At 48.6% G+C, this 19884-nt stretch overlaps 2 protein-coding genes and 3 non-coding genes across 5 annotated transcripts in view; 4 read left to right on the top strand and 1 right to left on the bottom strand.

Annotated features, from left to right (window-relative positions):
• Positions 1-140: 140 nt before the first annotated feature.
• Positions 141-10247, top strand: rpsa (ribosomal protein SA). Its single transcript, XM_055663259.1, has 7 exons — positions 141-298; positions 2700-2868; positions 4082-4200; positions 5560-5805; positions 7320-7448; positions 9034-9283; positions 10082-10247. The coding sequence occupies exons 2-7, from the start codon at positions 2736-2738 to the stop codon at positions 10174-10176; spliced, it is 972 nt and encodes a 323-aa protein (XP_055519234.1). The 5' UTR covers positions 141-298; positions 2700-2735; the 3' UTR covers positions 10177-10247.
• Positions 3098-3254, top strand: LOC129714021 (small nucleolar RNA SNORA62/SNORA6 family). Its single transcript, XR_008726313.1, has one exon. It is a non-coding gene; the product is annotated as a small nucleolar RNA SNORA62/SNORA6 family (small nucleolar RNA).
• Positions 4272-4429, top strand: LOC129714022 (small nucleolar RNA SNORA62/SNORA6 family). The gene has a single exon (XR_008726314.1). It is a non-coding gene; the product is annotated as a small nucleolar RNA SNORA62/SNORA6 family (small nucleolar RNA).
• On the top strand, positions 6572-6723 carry LOC129714014 (small nucleolar RNA SNORA62/SNORA6 family). Its single transcript, XR_008726308.1, has one exon. It is a non-coding gene; the product is annotated as a small nucleolar RNA SNORA62/SNORA6 family (small nucleolar RNA).
• A 3523-nt stretch (positions 10248-13770) lies between the features above and the next one.
• LOC129713891 (ubinuclein-2-like) overlaps positions 13771-19884 on the bottom strand; it is a 40382-nt gene continuing 34268 nt past the window's right edge. The window contains 3 exon segments of the mRNA XM_055663258.1: positions 13771-14608; positions 16784-16864; positions 17760-18021. Of these exon segments, the coding sequence (XP_055519233.1) occupies positions 14556-14608; positions 16784-16864; positions 17760-18021 (396 nt within the window). The 3' untranslated portion in view covers positions 13771-14555.

Below are 19884 nucleotides of genomic sequence, written 5' to 3'. Positions count from 1 at the left end.
CAACCTGAGCCTACCGAACCCGCTCTAAGATCTTTGGTGGTGCGGGGCTAGTGTAGTGGTGCAGGGCCGGTGTAGTGGTGTAGTGGAGCAGGGCTGGTGTAGTGGTGCGGGGCGGGGCTGGTGTAGTGGTGCAGGGCTGCCCTCTGCCGCCGCCTCGCTAGGCCGCGTTGCCCTGGCAACCACCCGGACGTGAAGAGCCGGAAGTGACCGACACCCCCCCCCTCCCCTCGCCTATATAAACGCGTCACTTCCTGTGCGCGGCCTCTTTCACGCCATACTTCCACACGGCGTTGTTCACGTGAGTCCCGGCGCCGGACCCGCGATTCATTCATATCGTCGTTAAAGACGGATTGAAATAACACACGGGGGCGGCTAAAGCCGAGATCATGACCGCTTGTCCCAATGTGAACGATCTAAACGGAGGGCGGGGTGCGAGCGGAGCGGAGGCGGAGCAGACGGGGTAGGCCGCAGGCCTGGGCTGGCAGTGATGGCGGCGGCCGCCAAAGCTGGCGCGGCTCAGCTCATAGAAACATAGACAATAGGTGCAGGAGTAGAGGCCATTCGGCCCTTCGAGCCTGCACCGCCATTCGATATGATCATGGCTGATCATCCAACTCAGTATCCCGTCCCTGCCTTCTCTCCATACCCCCTGATCCCCTTAGCCACAAGGGCCACTCTAACTGACTCTGACAATTAAAATGAACTGTGGCCTGAACTACTCCCTGTGGCAGAGAATTCCACAGATCTACCACTCTCTCTGTGAAAAATTTTTAGCCAATCATCTCGGTGGCCTAAAACTACCCCCTTTATTCAATTAGTTTCCACAATCTCTGTAAAGCACTTTGGTTCAAAGTGATTTTGTTTAAAAGTGCTATATAAATAAATATTATTATTATTATCCTTAAACTGTGACCCCTTGTTCTGGGCTTCCCCAACATCGGGAACAATCTTCCTGCATCTAGCCTGTCCAACCCCTTAAGAATTTTGAAAGTTTCTATAAGATCCCCCCTCAATCTTCTAAATTCTAGCGAGTACAAGCCGAGTCTATCCAGTCTTTCTTCATATGAAAGTCCTGACATCCCAGGAATCAGTCTGGTGAACCTTCTCTGTACTCCCTCTATGGCAAGAATGTCCTTCCTCAGATTAGGAGACCAAAACTATGCAATACTCCAGGTGTGGTCTCACCAAGACCCTGTACAACTGCAGTAGAACCTCCCTGCTCCTATACTCAAAATCCTTTTGCTATGCCATTCGGCTCCCGGAATGGAGGCTGCTGCTTCAGGCCCCCCCCGATTCCGAGAACGGCGCTGGCTCAAAGATTATAATCAACAATTGTCTTTCTGCTGAAGATAAATGATTCATGGAGCAACTGAGCGGGACAGGGGGCATCTCTGGAGGGGAGGGGGAATGGGTGACGTTTCGGGTCAAAACCCTTCTCCAGGCTGTCTGGTTAACGCGGAACAGGAGTTTTTCACTGTATCTCGGTACACATGTCGGTAATAATAACCTAAACTGGCAACTGAGTCTGTAGAAGGGTCTCGACCCAAAACGTCACCCATTCCTTCTCCAGAGACGCTGCCTGTCCCGCTGAGTTACTCCAGCATTTTGTGTCTGACTTGGCCCTGGCGATTGTCGCCCGCCCATAACTCGCCCTTCAGCATCGACCATTCATTAAACCCTGCTGGCATCGGGCTAGGAATGCCACAGGATTGGTGTAATAACCATAGCTGGTTAGTTCTGAGTGATGGGTGCTATTAGATAAGCTAAAATGACAAGGGGGGCAGCCATAAATAAAAACAGCTATCCTGATTTAGAGAGGGATGCTAGAATAAAAGGACACGCTTGGGTGAGACCAATGTGACAGTTACGAGCAGATTGTGCAGATATAAGGAACTATACATAAGTATTTGGAAATGGGTCCAAAGAAGGATCCTGACCGATAACACCCCCAATCCATGCTTCCCAGAGATGCTGCCTAACGCACTGAGTTACCCCATAACTGTTGGGGGAGTCCAGAACCAGGGGCCACAGTTTAAGAATAAGGAGTAAGCCATTTAGAACGGAGACGAGGAAACAATTTTCTCACAGCGGAGTCAGGGTATGTGGGGAAAAGGCAGAAATGGGGTACTGATTGGGGTTGATCAGCCATGATCACATTGAATGGCCAAATGGCCTACTCCTGCACATATTGTCTATTTGTGTCTATTGTAATCTAGTTTTCACTGACAGATGTATGCCATGCCCATGTCAAATCTCGCGATTCTACCAGCACCATTTGGAGCGATCAATTAATCTTCCAATCCAGATGTCCTTGGTATGTAGGAGGGAACACATAAAAGGGAGAGGGCGCTAACTCCACTTGATATCGGGATTGGATCCTGGTTTCTAGCATTGCAAGACAAAAGCTTTACTAGCTGAACTAGGTGACTTATTTGGAGACCTGGGTTACGGTACAATTTTGTAGCCTGGGTTTTCAACCTGCAAGGTATCTGCTCTGAACAGAATATGTCAACCACATGACATTCCGTTAATTTTAACAGAAAAGGCATTTCAGCGAATTTTAATGGCAACAGAAAAATCTACCTCTCCTGGTGGCATGGTTTGTAAACAAAATTCTGATCTCTGTGTTTCTGCTCGGTACTCCTGAGTGTTGTACATTTCAACTTCCTGGTCTTTATTTCACGCCTCTCGTCCCTCAGGTTACCCGTCGTAGCTTTTAAAGGGAAACATACACAATGTCCGGAGGTCTTGATGTGCTGCAGATGAAGGAGGAGGATGTCCTCAAATTCCTTGCAGCCTCTACTCACCTGGGTAGTACCAACTTGGACTTCCAGATGGAGCAATACGTCTACAAAAGAAAGAGCGATGGTAGGCATCAGACTATCAGTCAAAAGAGGGAGCTGAATCATGGCAGAGTTGTGTCAATTTACTCAGTGCAGATAGCATAAAAAAGAAAGCAGCAGAGATTCTCATATTCACATAACTAGTACTGAAACCCAGTTACGTTTTGGGACGGTGTCTGTGTTTCATTTTTGTAGTGTTCCTAAGTATCTTCTTAATGTTCAGACTAAAATTTTCAATGTTTTTTTTCCCCCCTCCTGCACATTCTTAAAACTCAGTGCTACGGTCAGTTGCTGGCCAGTGAACTCTTGAGTGTCGGAAATGTGCTACAGTAAAATTGGCAGGTATTTCGCTAACACCACAAGAGTCCACGACTTGATGAGTGGGGTTTGATAGTACTTCCTGCCACAGAGACTCTAGAAGTGAAGTACGGCATTTGATGCTGCTTTATAGACGTTCTGCTGACATATTTAGCTTTAAACCATCGTGGTGTGATTGGAATATGGATAAGATGATTTACATTGTTGAATAATTCTTTAACTCCATCTTATCCCCAAAGTGTGTGCACTCTGAAATGCTATGTTCAGATGAATGTATCATTTCACAACTCAATCTCAGCACGTTTTCAACACGTGTGCAAGGCTGTTTGACCACCAGAATTCCACGGTGTAATCTACAAGATAAATTTCCATTTAAAAAATGCATATCATCCCGAGTTAGTCGAGTATCTGCAACCATCTCCCCTTCACGGAGTGTATTCCAGAACAATGGGAACATTATAACCGTGTGCAGCCTTCATGGACGGTGTAGTTCATGGAGTTGGTGGGGGGGATATCACACACTGTGTTTACACTTTCCAAAGGCAAAATAATCCAGATACTGGATATCTGAAATAAGGATAGAAATGTTGGAAATCCTCAAATCAAACATGAAGTCTGATTTGCTGAGTGCTTCTAGCATTCTGTTCATAGATCTTAAGCTGCCATCTATTGATGAAGAACCTTCTCTTTCCAAAGTTCAGTCGGGGAAAGCGGGCGTGTGTGAGATGAGTGGCACTGGAGCTTTGGGATCTGGTGCTGGAGTGGATGGAGGGACAGTAAACTATTGCCCAGGATGTCACAACAGAAATCTGGCTGGTTAGAGTTAGCGAGGGGGACAGAGAATCATACTGTCGGATGCCCGCTTTTGGTGGATTTGTACCGTGTCAAGAATTGGTTCCGCTTTGTTACGTTTTGAACAGGTATCTACATCATTAATTTGAAGAGAACCTGGGAGAAGCTGCTTTTAGCTGCCCGTGCCATTGTCTCCATTGAGAATCCAGCTGACGTTTGTGTCATCTCCTCCAGACCATTTGGCCAGGTATGTGGATGTGCCGTGCTCTGCTTTCTATATATGTTCTGTCAGCTGATTTTGTGCCCGTGATGTCTGAAACTGCACATTATTAAAACTTGGGAAGTAACGCCGTTGTATGGCCAGTGGACTCTCAAGTGTCGGAAATGTGCTACAATAATCCGGCAGGATTTCGCTGACACCACGAGGGTCTGTGTGGCCCGCTGAGTGGAGTTTGATAGTAGTCCTCGCCACAATTTTATGTTTTTATACCCGATCCACATTTAGATGGTGACGACACAGCAGTATCAGCGTGTGAAGAAGGGTCCCGACCTGAAACGTCACCCTTTCCTTCTCTAGAGATGCTGCCTGTTCCGCTGAGTTACTCCAGCATTTGTGTTTATCATCAGTAGTATTCTGTATTAAGTATGAAAATATTTGAAAGCTAATAGTTGCAGTGGATTCAATGGTGATTCGTACTGAGCGGGAATTGCATGATTGAAGTTTATGGAGATTTAAAGAATGGTATATTGGGTTTAGTTTAGAATGTCAATTGTAGTGAAATCATAGGGATTGTAACATCCAGTCCTACTAATCAATCTAGACATACAGCATGAAAACAGACTATTCTGCCCACTGAGTCCATGTTCACCCGTTCACACTAGTTCTACGTTATCCCACTTTCCCCATCTACACACTACACTCTAGGGGCAATTTTGCAGCGGATCATCTTCATCCACAAACCGACACATCTTTCGGATGTGGGAGGAAACAGGAGCACCCGGAGAAACCCCATTCGGACACAGTGAGAATGTGCAAACTCCTCAAGAACAGTACCCGATATCAGGATTGACCAAGAATCACTGGCGCTGAGAGATGCAGCTCTTGCAATATCATCATCATGGTACAAGGTGCACAATGGCACAATGGGCTAAGTGTTCGGCTGGCGACCGGAAGGTAGCCAGTTCGAATCCCGCTTGGAGTGCATACTGTCGTTGTGTCCTTGGGGCAAGACACTTCACCCACCTTTGCCTGTGTGTAAATGTAATGTAATTGTGTGAAGCACTTTGGGGTCAATGCAAGTTGACTAAAAATGTGCTATATAAATAAGATTATTATATTATTATTACAGTAGATCATTGTAAATGAGGGCTCAGCAGTGTAGAGAGATGTTATACATGGATACAAAATGCTGGAGTAACTCGGGGACAGGCAGCATCTGTAGAGAATGAATGGGTGACATCGCTCATTCCTTCTCTCCAGAGATGCTGCCTGTCCCACTGAGTTATTCCAGCATTTTGGTCCACCTTTGATTTAAACCAGCATTTGCAGTTCTTTCCTACATAGAGATGTTATATAATTGTTTAACGACTGCCGTTCTGTCCTCAGCGCGCTGTCCTGAAGTTTGCTTCTTCCAGTGGTTCCACCCCGATTGCTGGACGGTTCACCCCGGGTACATTTACTAATCAGATCCAGGCTGCTTTCAGGGAGCCCCGCTTGTTGGTTGTAACGGATCCTCGCCAGGACCACCAGCCCTTGACCGAAGCATCCTATGTCAACATCCCCACTATTGCCATGTGCAACACCGACTCACCCCTCCGCTATGTGGATATTGCTATTCCATGCAACAACAAGGTACAGTCTTTCATAGCAATGTCTTCGCCTTTGGAGTTTTTACATAGTTGGAAACTTGCTCCTTGGGATAACGCAGTGAATCCCCATCTTGATTAGTACGGGTGTCGGGGTTTTAGGGAGATGGCAGGAGAATAGGGTTAGGATGGAGAGATAGATCAGCCATGATTGAATGGCGGAGTAGACTTGATGGGCTGAATGGCCTGATTCTACTATCACATGATCCTTCTGGCAATGTTGTCTCTGACTAGGTGTTTAAAGATGTCGCAGTGGTCCTTCGCTCCATAGATGCTGCTGCACCCGCTGAGTTTCTCCAGCACTTTTGTGTACCTTGTCTCTGACTAGTGCTGGCCAAGATTATAAACACTCCCCCTCTCGCTTTTGAGTAGCCGGATCAGCTGAGACATTTCAGCAATCCTAGCTGGAATAAAAATATAAGATAAATCCTATCAGACAAGCACTGGTGAGGAAAATGGATGTGTTCTGTGTCAATGTAGCATCCATTTTCAAATGTAATGTTAGCATTTGCACCACGGTTAATTTGTTGGCCGTTGGCAGCACTGTAATCGATTGAGCATGAACGTACTAGGAAAAACAATATCATTGAACTCAGCAAGTTCATGGAATTCTGATGTAAGGAGCTGACAGATGTTCTGCATGCAGATGTTCGGGAGGTTGTGCTGCATTGTCACCGAATAGTTTCATAGCCTCAGGACTTGGTTTTAGAGAGAGGGCCACAGTTTGGGTCGTCGCTGGTTTTGGGGGCAGATTTGCACATTGTTAGAACCTGGAGCTGAGGCCAATGTGGCCGATGAACTCTGGGTGTAGGAAATGTGCTACATAATCATGCAGGCACCTTTAACATTGCTTGAGTCTATGTGGCTCACCCAGTGAAGCTTTGTAGTAATGCCTGCTACATCACCAATGTCCTCTACTGTGTGGGGGTTTAAATTAGGCAATTGGCTGAGAGACCTTGAGCTGCTCAGGAATGATAGAATAAAGACCTTGTCTATAGTGGTGTGGAATGTTTTAAATACTTTAAATTATAGTGGTGGATAATAATTTACAGAATTTACCCAAAGATTGGGGTGTTATACATGACAATAGGGACTTTGGGATGTTCTGATGTGACCCAGGTCCATATAATGCAGATTTCCAGGTGTATTACAGTGACCTTCATCTTGGTCCAGGTGGGTGGTTACTAGAGTAAGGATCCCTGATCATGAAAAATGACACAGCCTTAATAACTATCACTGAGCTCTCAACACCAAGTGAGTGGGTGCAGAGTAATGATCCCTGGAGTTGTTCTGCCCTTGTGTAACGTGACAGTGAAGGTAAATTGACATGGTTTAGGTTGTAACCACATTGCAAAAGCCCACTTATTCTCTGCATGTCTTTTTGTTCGTTACTGTGCATGAATGAAACCTATGTAGCTGGGTTTGTGGTTTTGATGCAACTGTACGAGAGAGGACAATGGCAGTGAGAAACTGTTTTGTAACAGGTGTCTTGAACACTAGGGTGCGCACTCCATTGGGTTGATGTGGTGGATGCTGGCCCGCGAGGTGCTGCGGATGCGTGGTACCATCAGCCGCGAACATCCATGGGAGGTGATGCCCGATCTGTACTTCTACAGAGATCCCGACGAGGTGAGTTTGATGTATTTGGTTCGACTTTCTGTTTTTGGGTGTTCAATTCAAATAAACGGCAGGGATTGCCACCTCGTTCAGACTTGGCCAGCGGTGTAGAGTTTTTGTCAGACCTGTCTAATTCAACCGACACAAGCACAGAACACCAGCCACGTGGGAACGTCTGCTCGTCTTTTGTCAGCAAGGAGATTCATTTTTGATCGGTGAGAAATCCCCACAAATGAGGTTGTTTCTGGCCATTTACGGTGCAGTAAGGTTTCCTCTTGTCTATGATATCCAGCACCCAGAATGTTCATTGTGTCCACTACTATAACCATATAACAATCACAGCACGGAAACAGGCCATCTCGGCCCTTCTAGTCCGCGCCGAACACTTATTCTCCCCTAGTCCCATCTACCTGCACTCAGACCATAACCCTCCATTCCTTTCCCGTCCATATACCTATCCAATTTATTTTTAAATGATAAAATCGAACCTGCCTCCACCACTTCCACTGGAAGCTCATTCCACACAGCTACCACTCTCTGAGTATAGAAGTTCCCCCTCATGTTACCTCTAAACTTCAGTCCCATGTCCTCTTGTTTGAATCTTCCCTACTCTCAATGGAAAAAGCTTATCCACGTCAACTCTGTCTATCCCTCTCATTATTTTGAAGACCTCTATCAAGTCCCCCTTAACCTTCTGCGCTCCAAAGAATAAAGACCTAACTTGTTCAACCTTTCTCTGTAACTTAGTTGTTGAAACCCAGGCAACATTCTAGTAAATCTCCTCTGTACTCGCTCTGTGAGTGCACTGCAGTTGTAATGTGCCGTCCACAAAATGCCTTGCAGTTGCTTGGCTAGGCTGCTCCCACAGCATCTCCCATGACCTCCGCCACCAAGAAAGACAAGGAGAGCAGGTACATGGAAATGTCACCACCTGACGCCTAAATCCCTGTTCCTCTTCAGTTGCTGAGTGGGTCCTTGAGCTCCCTCCCCAATAGCACCTACCTAGCAGTTCAAGAAGCAGATCACCATGTCCTTCTCAAGGGCAGTTAGAGATGAGCTACAAATCCATGCCCATGCTGGTGATGGCCAAGACTTGATAAAGGGGAAAGTACTTAGATTTCTCACAGCATGCTCATGTTTGTTGTTCCTCAATCCTTCCGTTTGGCTTTTGCCCCCTTTTGAAATCAAAACTAAACCTTGTAAGTGTACATTTGGATTGTTGGACATCTTATCATCCATAAACTTTGGTATAGACATCAGAGTCTGGTTTGAGTAAATATTACATGGGTTAATTCCTTGCCCCATTTTCTGTAACGATGCTGCTGTTCATGGTGGCGTGTGTAATTTGATCCAAAAGGCAGCGCTGCTTATCTGGCTGTTGGTAGTTTATCTGCTCAATACCCAGTCGACCTGTAGAAATAAAGTTGGCGAATCTGGATGTGCCCTTTGCTGATACATCCCACTGTTGCCTCATTTGTCTGACTTGTCAGCTGGGTGCCAGAGTGCTATCCTTCCAAGGGGCTGTAATCTTGCTGTAGGACAACAGAGTATCTGACCCATTGGTTAACACGTGCTTGTCCTCTGCTGTGTGTTACAGATCGAGAAGGAGGAACAGGCTGCCGCAGAGAAGGCCGCTGGCAAGGAGGAATACCAGGGAGAATGGACTGCTCCTGTGGCCGAGTTTGTTCAGCCTGAAGTGACAGACTGGTCTGAGGGCGTGCAGGTCCCCTCCGTGCCCATCCAGCAGTTTGCTGCTGCTGCAACTGGCAAAAACCTGGCGGAGACGCTGGAGGCAGCAGCCAACCCCTACGCCAAGCCTGCGACATTCACCCCTGAGACAGCTACAAGTGAGTTCTAGGCTGAGCAGTGTGTATGGAACGATTGGCTTGGGCCAGGAGAGAGAGTGTGTGTGTGTGTGTGTGTGTGTGTGTGCGCGCACATGGATGCATTTGGAAACTTGCAACGGTCTTGTGATAATGAAGTGACGATACACCCCTGGGCTGCTCATGACACCCCTCCCGTTTCTCGAATGCACCATGCTAGAGTACTGATGTCTCCTATCCATGTCCAGCGATCCTGACCTGTAGAATTAATCCAGCACTCTATTAACCTTCATCTGCCATCATCAGCAATAACAGACACCACTCCCTCAGCTATGGTCTGTTTTCAGTAAACCTTCGTTGTAGGCAGGTCATTCAATTCACATTCAGTTTACAATGCCATCTGTGGCTGCTCGGAATTTCAACTGAGCTCTCGTAATTGTGTCTGGATTATGGGGGGGGTGGTGGGCATCAGTTGCAGGAACATTGTTGTTCTCAAAGTATTTGGCTTGGTTTTTGTTTGTCTTGGTTTGTTTGTTCACATTTTTGGCCACTTAAATGTGAGGGAAACGCCAATCATATTCAGTATTTAGCATAGTACGGAAAAATGCCTCGGGGGGGGGGGGTTGCGAGAGAAAGGGTCTCGAATAACTGCTGTTGAGCACCGCGTGTTGGCTCAAGTAAAGACACCGTTTCAGTGATTGAAGTAGCGAGATGATTTGAACGGAGCGCAAATGAATGACGTGTCCGGGGAATAAAAGTTGCCACTAGACTGTCGTTCTCCGCGATGGATAGATTTGCTCATGCTTTTCTTTCTCTCAACAGAGGACTGGAGTGCCCAGCCTGCTGCTGAAGACTGGTCTGCTGCTCCAACGACCCAGGCTCCAGAGTGGGGTGGTGCCGCAGCTGATTGGTCTTAAAGATCACTGGCCACAGGCCTCTCTGTCCTACATTTGGGGATAGAATGAAATAAAAGAAACAGATTTCTAAATGTCTTGCCTATTTACTCTTCTTCTTCTTGTGAATGAAACATAAACCAAAGGAATAGTTAGATCTCAAGCCGGGTGTTGAGCAGCCAAGTTGTTGTCTCTGTTGGCGTCAATGTCTGCCAGGCCCTGACACAGCTCCATTTGTTGGGTGGTAGAGTGGGCACCCAGAGATGACATGGTTGTCTGTCTGTTGTTCTGCTCCACATTCACAGGCTGGGCCCCATCTCCACACGCGGGCGTTGAAACGCCCAACTCCAGTACCAAGTCTATTGAGCTTCACCCATGCTCCTCTGGGGAGGTAAGACGCTGGACAGCTTTTATCTGGTGAAGAGATGTAGCTGTGTAATGGAGATGAGGATGACTTATTTAATGACTGAATATCTCACCGTACTCTGGGGATAGATCTCGTGGTCTGCTGGCCACAGTGGTGAAGTAGTTTGAAGTGTTCCTTGATCCCAACAATAGAGACACCTTGGGTGCTCTCAGTCTCATGGGTATATCTGATCAGATAGTGAGGTCCGTCTCTCCACTTGTTACTCAATTAGTACTGGAACTGTCTCAATGCCCCTCACCTCCTGCAGAGGGTTTTATTGTCATATGACTCTAAACACCATAACAACATAAAGGTTCTATCTATATATATATATATATAAAAAACAAACATCTGTCCTCTGAGCCTCGGTTTGCATTCCCTTACAAGACTTGTGGCTGAAGGGGATGTCTCTGATATTAGGGAAGTGGACCCCACCAGTGTGTTAAGGCCCCTTAGCTTTGTGTGTGTGTGTGGGGGGAGAGAGTTTACCTGGAGTCATGACTTAAAACAGAATTATTACTGATCAGCAATCATCAGAAGAGAACCGGTTGAATCCAGTTCAGAAGGGCAGAGGTCGCCCGGAACCTGCTGAGTGGTACCAGTGTTTTTGTCCCACAGGTCCTCATCAACAGGCAGAGGCTGTATACAAATATGGGTTGTCTGCAGCCAGCAGCTGGCTATAACGGGACTATCTCATGACATTAGCAGGTGGCTGGGGTGACACAGTCCAAGATCAATTATAAATATAGCAATGTGTACACTTGGATAGCTCGGTGCTTGATTGAACTGGTTCCACTGCATGAAAATGCAAGCTGCTGCTTAGTCAAAAAAAATTGTGCATTGCATCACAAGTTGAGTTGTAGTTGTGGGATTGAAGGCTTGTCATGTGGGGTGTGCAAGGTTAATGCTTGGCACGTCCAGGCTGCATTCGCTATTAGTGGGACATTAATTGCTGACGTTTCTTCACCTGCTTGGGTTACTTTCTCTTCCAAAGTTAGGAATCCAAATGTGTTTTCAGGTGATTTGTTGTGAGGAAGGCCTTTATAATGAATTAACTAACATCGCTGGTAAATTGAGAAGGACTTTTATATTAACGAACATCTCTGATAAATATCGGTATAATAAAGACCCATTGCAGTAATTATACAAATTGCAGAGGATCAGATGCTTATGAACTGCTTTTAATTTCACTCTTTCACAGTAGTTTGGACAAGGCTATGTTCACAGTGGTATGAATATTGATTTCTCTAACTTCAAGTAACCCCTGTACTCCCTCTCTCCATCGCTCCCCCACCCAAGTCACATCAGGTTCCTGTTCTCACCTAGCAAATGGCTAAAAATACTGTATTTCCTTCACCACCGTTACATTTTTTGCATATCTTTCATTCATTTGTATTATATCTCTACATCACTGTCTATACATCTCTGCTTCCCTTTCCCCAGACCAGTCTGAAGAGTCTCGACCCATTCCTTCTCTCCAGAGATGCTGCCTGTCCCACTGAGTTACTCCAGCATTCTGTCTATTAAGCCCACAGGTACTCTTATCAATAGTTGAAGTGGTTTGGAAAAGACAATTGTTTATTCAGCCTTATCGTTTTCAATAGATAGTGATAAAGGGCACTGCCCAGTCCACCTCCTGTCTCTTCACAGTAAAGGACTGCGAGTGTGTTAATGTCTAGTTAACCTCATGGTCCCGACACAACGCGGCCAGCCCTGTGCAGAAGAGGACCTTGGAAGAACTGTATTCCACTCGCCACCAGCCCGAATCACATTCATTCTTTTGCCCCATGCAATATAGAGCTGGAAAGCGGCAAGGATGAGTGTGAGGGGGTGGAGAAGCAAAGGGCAATAATGTCACACAAGTGTCTTTCTGGTTGGCATCGACATTCTCCTTTCCAGCACGGTAACCTTTCATCCAAGTAGAGAGAGCTCCCAGGATATTTAAACAGCGGGAATCACTGTCCATTGCTGGTTGTTTTTTCATACTTGTGCCCACATTGCAAATGAGGCTTGGAGCACAAGGACACGCTCGCACTTCCTTGTCTGTTGTTAATGAATGGAGAGTACTTTCGTCAATGACCTGTCCAGTATGAGCAAAGACAGAGAATCATCCCAGCTTGGGTCAGTTTCAAAAACAGGGCCAAACCTCAACCATTAGACTCCGACTTCAGGCAAGGACGCCAAATGCTTAAAGCTGGTAGGAATGTAGTTTAATGTTTCACCTCTTTTATAGGGGTGCATCAGATAATCACCACACTGTACAATCTAAGCAAACGCCACAACTTTCTCCAAGGAATGCAAGTGCTTGGGTACAAATTAATGAAACGCCTCGTCAGATTACATCAAGAAACCCAAACATTCGAAATGTATGTATGCCCCCAATTATAAAGTACAGGAACCTTCCATATCCAAAAAAAAGCAGGCTGCTGTTGCTAAAAAGAACAGCCACATAACCAGCAGTTAAACACAGTCAATGTGACACAGTCTGTCCCTTCGGCAGAAGATGCATCCCAGTTTGAAAGAAAAGAAAGATTGAACTACATCGGAAGTTGATTCTGGGCTGACAAAAGCCCATCACAAAGTGGTAAGTACAGTCCTTCCCACTCCCTGACACCCAGCTACCAATCAACATTCTGCCTGATCTGCAATATTGCTAATCACATATCAATAATCAAGTTCTGTTCTTGGGGGTGCGTTCCCACCACTGTCTGACCGACTGGAGGATGGGTTGGAACGTCAGCACCATGCCGGGCACATCCAGTGCCCACGAGGTTAAGGCATCGACCCTTGCCCACAGCCCCATAAGCAATCAAAAAAAACACCCAAACTTCCCCAAATGTCATTTCAAGGTCTCAATGCTATTCTGTACATAAGGCTCACTGGGTATTGGATTAAATAAAAGATGTAGTAAACAGTCATTTGTCTTTAAGTCCCAATTTAACTCTCAGCTTTGCCCAGCAAACGTCCTTGGGCCTCGCTGTCCATGAGTCCATTTGGCCCGAATCTTCCCTGCACACCCCCATCCCCTTCTTCATCAGCCCCTTGGGTTTGACCTCAACACTCTTTCACTCTCCAGGCACCCACACACCATTCACCGGCCACCTCTCTCCCTGTAACACACAACCTCTCCCTGTGCCCCCCTTTCTTCCCGCCCCCCCCCCACCCTCTTCCCCAGTCTGCTTTTGTACCTCAACCCTCCCGCACCTTATCCCTCCTTGCCCAGCTCTCCTCAACACCTCACCCATGTCTGCCCCCCTTCTCTCATCCATCTCGTCGCCCGCCCAACGTCATTTCCCCACCTACCTCTCCACTCTATTTCATCACCCACCTTCAACTCTGCCTCCCTTGTCCACCCCTCCAATCCCCACTCTCCCCTTTCCGTTCCTTCCCCACACGCTCTCTCTCTCTCTCTCTCTCCTCACGGGTCCCAGATTATGTCTCACATCAAGCCTTTGAGCTTTACACTGTCCCTTGATCCCACCCCCCCCCCCCTTCTCCCCCAACCACAGTGCGTTTGGGATCCAGGCCTCAACTCTCCCCTCCAATCACCGTGCCTCCCACCATCAACGCTCACCTTTCACTCTTGGCCCTTGAACTCCCCTTTATCTCCTTGCTCCTCAGCCTCCCCATCCCCAAATCAGCGCTCACACCTCTTGCAGAATAAATGCTGTGCTTGTAGAGTAACCTTTTGCTATGGAATCCTCTTTCGCCATCTGGTCTCGCCCATGGCTGAAGTCCTCCTGGTCAGCAGGAGAGCTGATGGACAGGTCTGCCTGCCCAGCCCCAGCTCAGCTAGGTCCCGGTTCCAAATCAACTTGGTAAAATATGTTCCCTTTCGCCCACACAGTGCTCTGGGTCTGACGTTTTATAAACATAACAAAAGGGAAAAGCCTTCAGTCGAGTACCCAGCAGGAAGAGGCCTCCGAATGGAGGTAGCTGGACCACTCAGGAGACTTCAGTCCAACACGTCCTGTCTGTCTCACACTGTTCCTTGGGGTCACTGTGGTTTACGCTGGACTTTCGAAGAGTCTCCCTGGTTTTGGTTGCCATCTGAACAGTGGAAGAAAGTGCGAGTATTAACAACTGATTTTCATACTTTCCCTCACGACATTAACTATTCATATATTAACGATATATTGAAAATAGGTGCAGGAGGAGGCCATTCGGACCCTTCGAGCCAGCACCGCAATTTAAAATAATAAGCAGGTTGGGAACTCTAGATGAAAGCTACCTTACCTTATGATGCAGGAGACAGCCATTTGGCCCATTGGGTCCATGCAAGCCCCCAATCCCCTTGGCCACTGCAGTCCCACACCTTGCTTCTCTCTCAATGCCTAGCAACTCCCTTAAGATTGGTGAGACCACACCTGGAGTATTGTGTACAGTTTTGGTCTCTTAATCTGAGGAAAGACATTCTTGCCATAGAGGGAGTACAGTGAAGGTTCACCAGACTGATTCCTAGGATGTCAGGACTTTCATATGAAGAAAGACTGGATAGACTCGGCTTGTACTCGCTAGAATTTAGAAGATTGAGGGGGGATCTTATAGATACTTACAAAATTCTTAAGGGGTTGGACAGGCTAAATGCAGGAAGATTGTTCCCGATGTTGGGGAAGTCCAGAACAAGGGGTCACAGTTTAAGGATAAGGGGGAAGTCTTTTAGGACTGAGATGAGGAAAACATTTTTCACACAGAGAGTGGTGAATCTGTGGAATTCTCTGCCACAGAAGGTAGTTGAGGCCAGTTCATTGGCTATATTTAAGAGGGAGTTAGATGTGGCCCTTGTGGCTAAAGGGATCAGGGGGCATGGAGAGAAGGCAGGTACAGGATACTGAGTTGGATGATCAGCCACCGCCATTCATTGTGATCATGGCTGATCATCCCAAATCAATAACCCGTGCCTGCCTTTTCCCCATATCCCTTGACTCCACTAGCCCCTAGAGCTCCATCTAACTCTCTCTTAAATCCATCCAGTGACTTGGCCTCCACTGCCCTCTGTGGCAGGGAAGTCCACAAATTCACAACTCTCTGGGTGAAAAGGTTTTTTCTTACCTCAGTCTTAAATGGCCTCTTGTGCCAGTCCATGTCCTCTTTACTTACTCCATCAATATCTTCCTTGGTAACTTTCTTCTACACCCCCGTCTCACTGTTATATAATTTCCCAAGTTGTGGACCTCCGAACTGGACACGTTACTCCAGTTGTGGCTCAATTAGTATTTATAAAAGACAAAAATCCAAGGTTTTTAAGAAGGAACTGCAGATGCTGGAAAATCGAAGGTAGACAAAAATGCCGGAGAAACTCAGTGGGTGCGGCAGCATCTATGGAGTGAAGGAAATAGGCAACGTTTCGGGCCGAAACCCTTCTTCAGACTGATGTAGAGTGGGGAGGGCGGCGAGAAGAAAGGAAAAAGGAAGAGGAGGAGCACGAGGGCTGAGGGAGAGCTGAGAAGGGGATGAGACAGCAAGGGCTACCGGAAATTGGAGAAGTCAATGTTCAAGCCGCTAGGGTGCAGACTGCCCAAGCGGAATATGAGGTGCTCCTCCTCCAATTTCCGGTGGTGCTCACTCTGGGCATGGAGGAGGCCCAGGACAGAAAGGTCGGATTCGGAACGGGGAGTTGAAGTGCTGAGCCACCGAGAGATCAGGTTGGTTATTGCGGACCGAGCGGAGGTGTTCGGGGAAACGATCGCCAAGCCTACGCTTGGTCTCACCGATATAGATCAGCTGACATCTAGAGCAGCGGATGCAATAGATGAGGTTGGAGGAGGATCAGGTGAACCTCTGTCGCACCTGGAACGACTGCTTGGGTCCTTGAATGGAGTCGAGGGGGGAGGTAAAGCGACAAAAATCCAAGGTTTTAATGTTCCCATTACACTAATGGTTGCAGGAAGCTTTGCACGATTATCTGGGTGTTGGAAGGAAGCTACTTTTTTGCTGCATGGAGCACCATGGTTTGGCACTGGGACTGAGGCATTGTTGGGGGGGGGACCCCAGGCCACTATGATGAAGGGGCTTTGACAGTGATCTTAGTGCTCGAAGCTCTCAGATCTACAGCCAAGAGCGATGGTGTCTTGGAGATAAGCCATGTCCGATCACTATAAGCCATGCTTGAAGCCGCCATCATCCACCACCCACCCACCCACGCAGATTACGATCCAGCTATTGGAGCGGAGGACACAGCCGTTGGTGCCTAATGCACCGTGCATAATCATGGTGGAATGGTACCTGTGTAGGTCTGCTGTAAGTGGGCTGGTACACTCGATCGCGAAAGCTGTGCAGAACCAGACTGCAGACCTTTCAAAATATCTGTGGGGAAAGAGGGAAAATAAATTGGGAAGGCTTATCTTCATTTAGTTTAGTTTAGAGATACAGCGCGGAAACAGGCCCTTTGGCCCACCGGGTCCGCGCCGACCAGCGATCCCCGCACGCTAACACTATCCTACACCCACTGCGTTAGGTTTCTCCTGTTGCTCCTGTTGCCTTCCAAACTCCAAAGACATGCAGGTTTGTAGGTTGATTGGCTTCGGTTAAATTGTAAATTGTCCCTGGTGTGGGTGTGTAGGATAGTTAAGTTTAGTTTAGAGATACAGCGCGGAAACAGGCCCTTCAGCCCACTCTAGTCCGTGCCGACCATCAATCCCCGCACGCTAACACTAAACACCGAATATGGAAAAGCCTGGATAGAGGATGTGGAGAAAATGTTTCCAGGATGACCAGAGGTCACAGCCTCAGAATTAAAGGAAGTTCCTTTACGAAGGAGAGACGGAGGAATTTTCTAGTCAGAGGGTGGTGAATATGTAGAATTCATTGCCAAAGAAGGCTGCAGAGGATATTTTTAAGGCAGAGATAGATAGATTCTTGATTAGTACAGGTGCCAGGAGTTATGGGGAGAAGGCAGGAGAATGGGGTTAGGAGGGAGAGATAGATCAGCCAAGATTGAGTGGCAGAGTAGACTTGATGGGCCGAATGGCCTAATTCTTCTCCTGTCACATGAACCTATCCTGCACACACTGGGGACAGTTTGCAATCATACCAAGCCAAGTGGTCTAGAAACCTGTACGTCTTTGGAGTGTGGGAGGAAACCGGAGATCCCGGAGTGTGCGGGGATCGCTGGTCGGCACGGACTCGGTGGGTCTGTTTCCGCGCTGCATCTCTAAACTAAACTAAATAAGAACTCCTCCCACTTCCTCTGGGAACTTACTCTGTGCGAAGTTGTGCTGGAACGTAACTGAGGTAGATCCAGTGGGCGCAGCGGTGGTGGAGACGGCAGACTCTGGTGCAAAGCTCAGCAGGTTGAGCGGCAGCTGAAAGGGGAGAGACACAGGAACCAGGCTGCCCAGCATGCTGAACGCCGCCGCTGTGTTCAAGGAAGCAGATGTCGCATTGAGATTTGTTACATTCAGGGACGATGGCATGAGAGTCAGAGGTGACGTTGTTGCCATCAAGGTCGATCCAGTAGTCACCTGGAGAGGGAGGTACAAAAAAATCAATGCCGGGCAAGACGTTAAACTGAAAACGCGGAGATCAAACTGCAACCAACCCGTGTCCTAAATCTTTTTTTTTTTAAATTTGTTTAAAATTGAAACATATAAGATTATTAAGGGCTTGGACACGCTAGAGGCAGGAAACATGTTCCCGATGTTGGGGGAGTCCAGAACCAGGGGCCACAGTTTAAGACTAAGGAGTAAGCCATTTAGAGGAAACACTTTTTCTCACAGAGAGTGGTGAGTCTGTGGAATTCTCTGCCTCAGAGGGTGGTGGAGGCAGGTTCTCTGGATGCTTTCAAGAGGGCTCTTAAAAATAGCGGAGTCAGGGGATATGGGGAGAAGGCAGGAACGGGGTACTGATTGGGGATGATCAGCCATGATCCCATTGAATGGCGGTGCTGGCTCGAAGGGCCGAATGGCCTACTCCTGCACTTATTGTCCATTGCCTAAATTTCCTCACCCGAAAATCATTTTCACAAGTTATTTCTGGGTGAATGTTGACGAAACGTTTTACACAGCAGTCTTAGGAACCTGTAGCTCGTGTCCATAGACCACCAGACACCGGCTCCTGTTCAACGGTGTGAGTATGTAGGCACCAGGCAGAGAGAGCATGGTGGGGGGGGGGGGGCAGAGGGAGCAAGGTGACGGGGGTGGGGGGAGAGAGCAGGGCGAGGGGGATGGGGATGGGGATAGAGTACATGATGAGAGAGGCGGTGGGGGTGACCAAGGGCGAGGGAGGGGGCAGAGGGAGAGTAGGGGGAGAGGGGAGTGGAGAGAGTAGGGGGGAGAGGGGGAGGAGAGGGAGCAGGGGGAGATGGGGCAAAGAGAGCGGGGGGAGGAGGAGCAGGGGGGAGAGGGGAGGAGAGGAGAGAGAGAGCAGGGGGAGAGGAGGGGACGAGGGAGAGAGAGGAGGGGGAGAGGGGGGCAGAGAGAGCAGGGGGGAGAGGGGACGGAGAGAGTAGGGGGAAAGGGGATGGAGGAGAGCAGGAGGGGAGGGGAGAGAGAGAGAGAGGGAGGAGGGGGGAGAGAGAGAGAGTAGGGGGAGAGGGGGCAGAGAGAGCAGGGGGAGAGAGGGGGGCAGGGGGAGAGAGCAGGGGGAGAGGGGGGCAGAGAGAGAGCAGGGGGGGGGAGAGGGGGCAGAGAGAGCAGGGGAGAGGGGGGAGAGAGAGAGAGGAGGGGGAGGGGGGAGAGAGAGCAGGGGGAGAGGGGGCAGAGAGAGCAGGGGGAGAGGGGGGGCAGAGAGAGCGGGGGAGAGGGGGAGAGAGAGCAGGGGGAGAGGGGGGCAGAGAGAGTAGGAGGAGAGAGGGGGAGAGGAGAGAGCGGGGGAGAGGGGGGAGGGGAGAGAGAGTAGGGGGGGAGGGGGGGCAGAGAGAGTAGGGGGGAGAGAGGGGGGCAGAGAGAGTAGGGGGAGAGGGGGGCAGAGAGAGGAGGGGAGAGGGGGGGGGGAGAGGGGGAGGGGGGGGGAGAGAGAGAGGGGAGAGGGGGAAAGAGAGAGGAGAGATGGAAAGAGAGGGGGAGAGGGAGATAGAGAGATGGAGACGGGGAGAGAGAGAGAGGGAAGAGTTTGAGAGGAGAAGAGAGATTGGGGAGTGTGGGGAAGAGAGAGGAGGTGGAGAGAGAGAGGGGGAGAGGGGAGTGGAGAGAGCAGGGGGGGGGAGGGGGAGGGGGCAGAGAGTGCAGGGGAAGAGGGGAGTGGAGAGAGAGAGGGGGGGGAGGGGGGGGGCAGAGAGAGCAGGGGGGGGAGAGGGGGCAGAGAGAGCAGGGGGAGAGGGGGGGGAGAGAGAGCAGGGGAGAGGGGCAGAGAGAGAGAGCAGGGGGAGAGGGGAGGTGGAGAGCAGG

Source organism: Leucoraja erinacea, chromosome 37 (assembly GCF_028641065.1).
Source record: "Leucoraja erinacea ecotype New England chromosome 37, Leri_hhj_1, whole genome shotgun sequence".
NCBI classification, from domain to species: Eukaryota; Metazoa; Chordata; class Chondrichthyes; order Rajiformes; family Rajidae; genus Leucoraja; species Leucoraja erinaceus.
The sequence above is the reverse complement of the archived record's forward strand: the minus strand, read 5'-3'. Positions and strand labels throughout refer to the sequence as shown.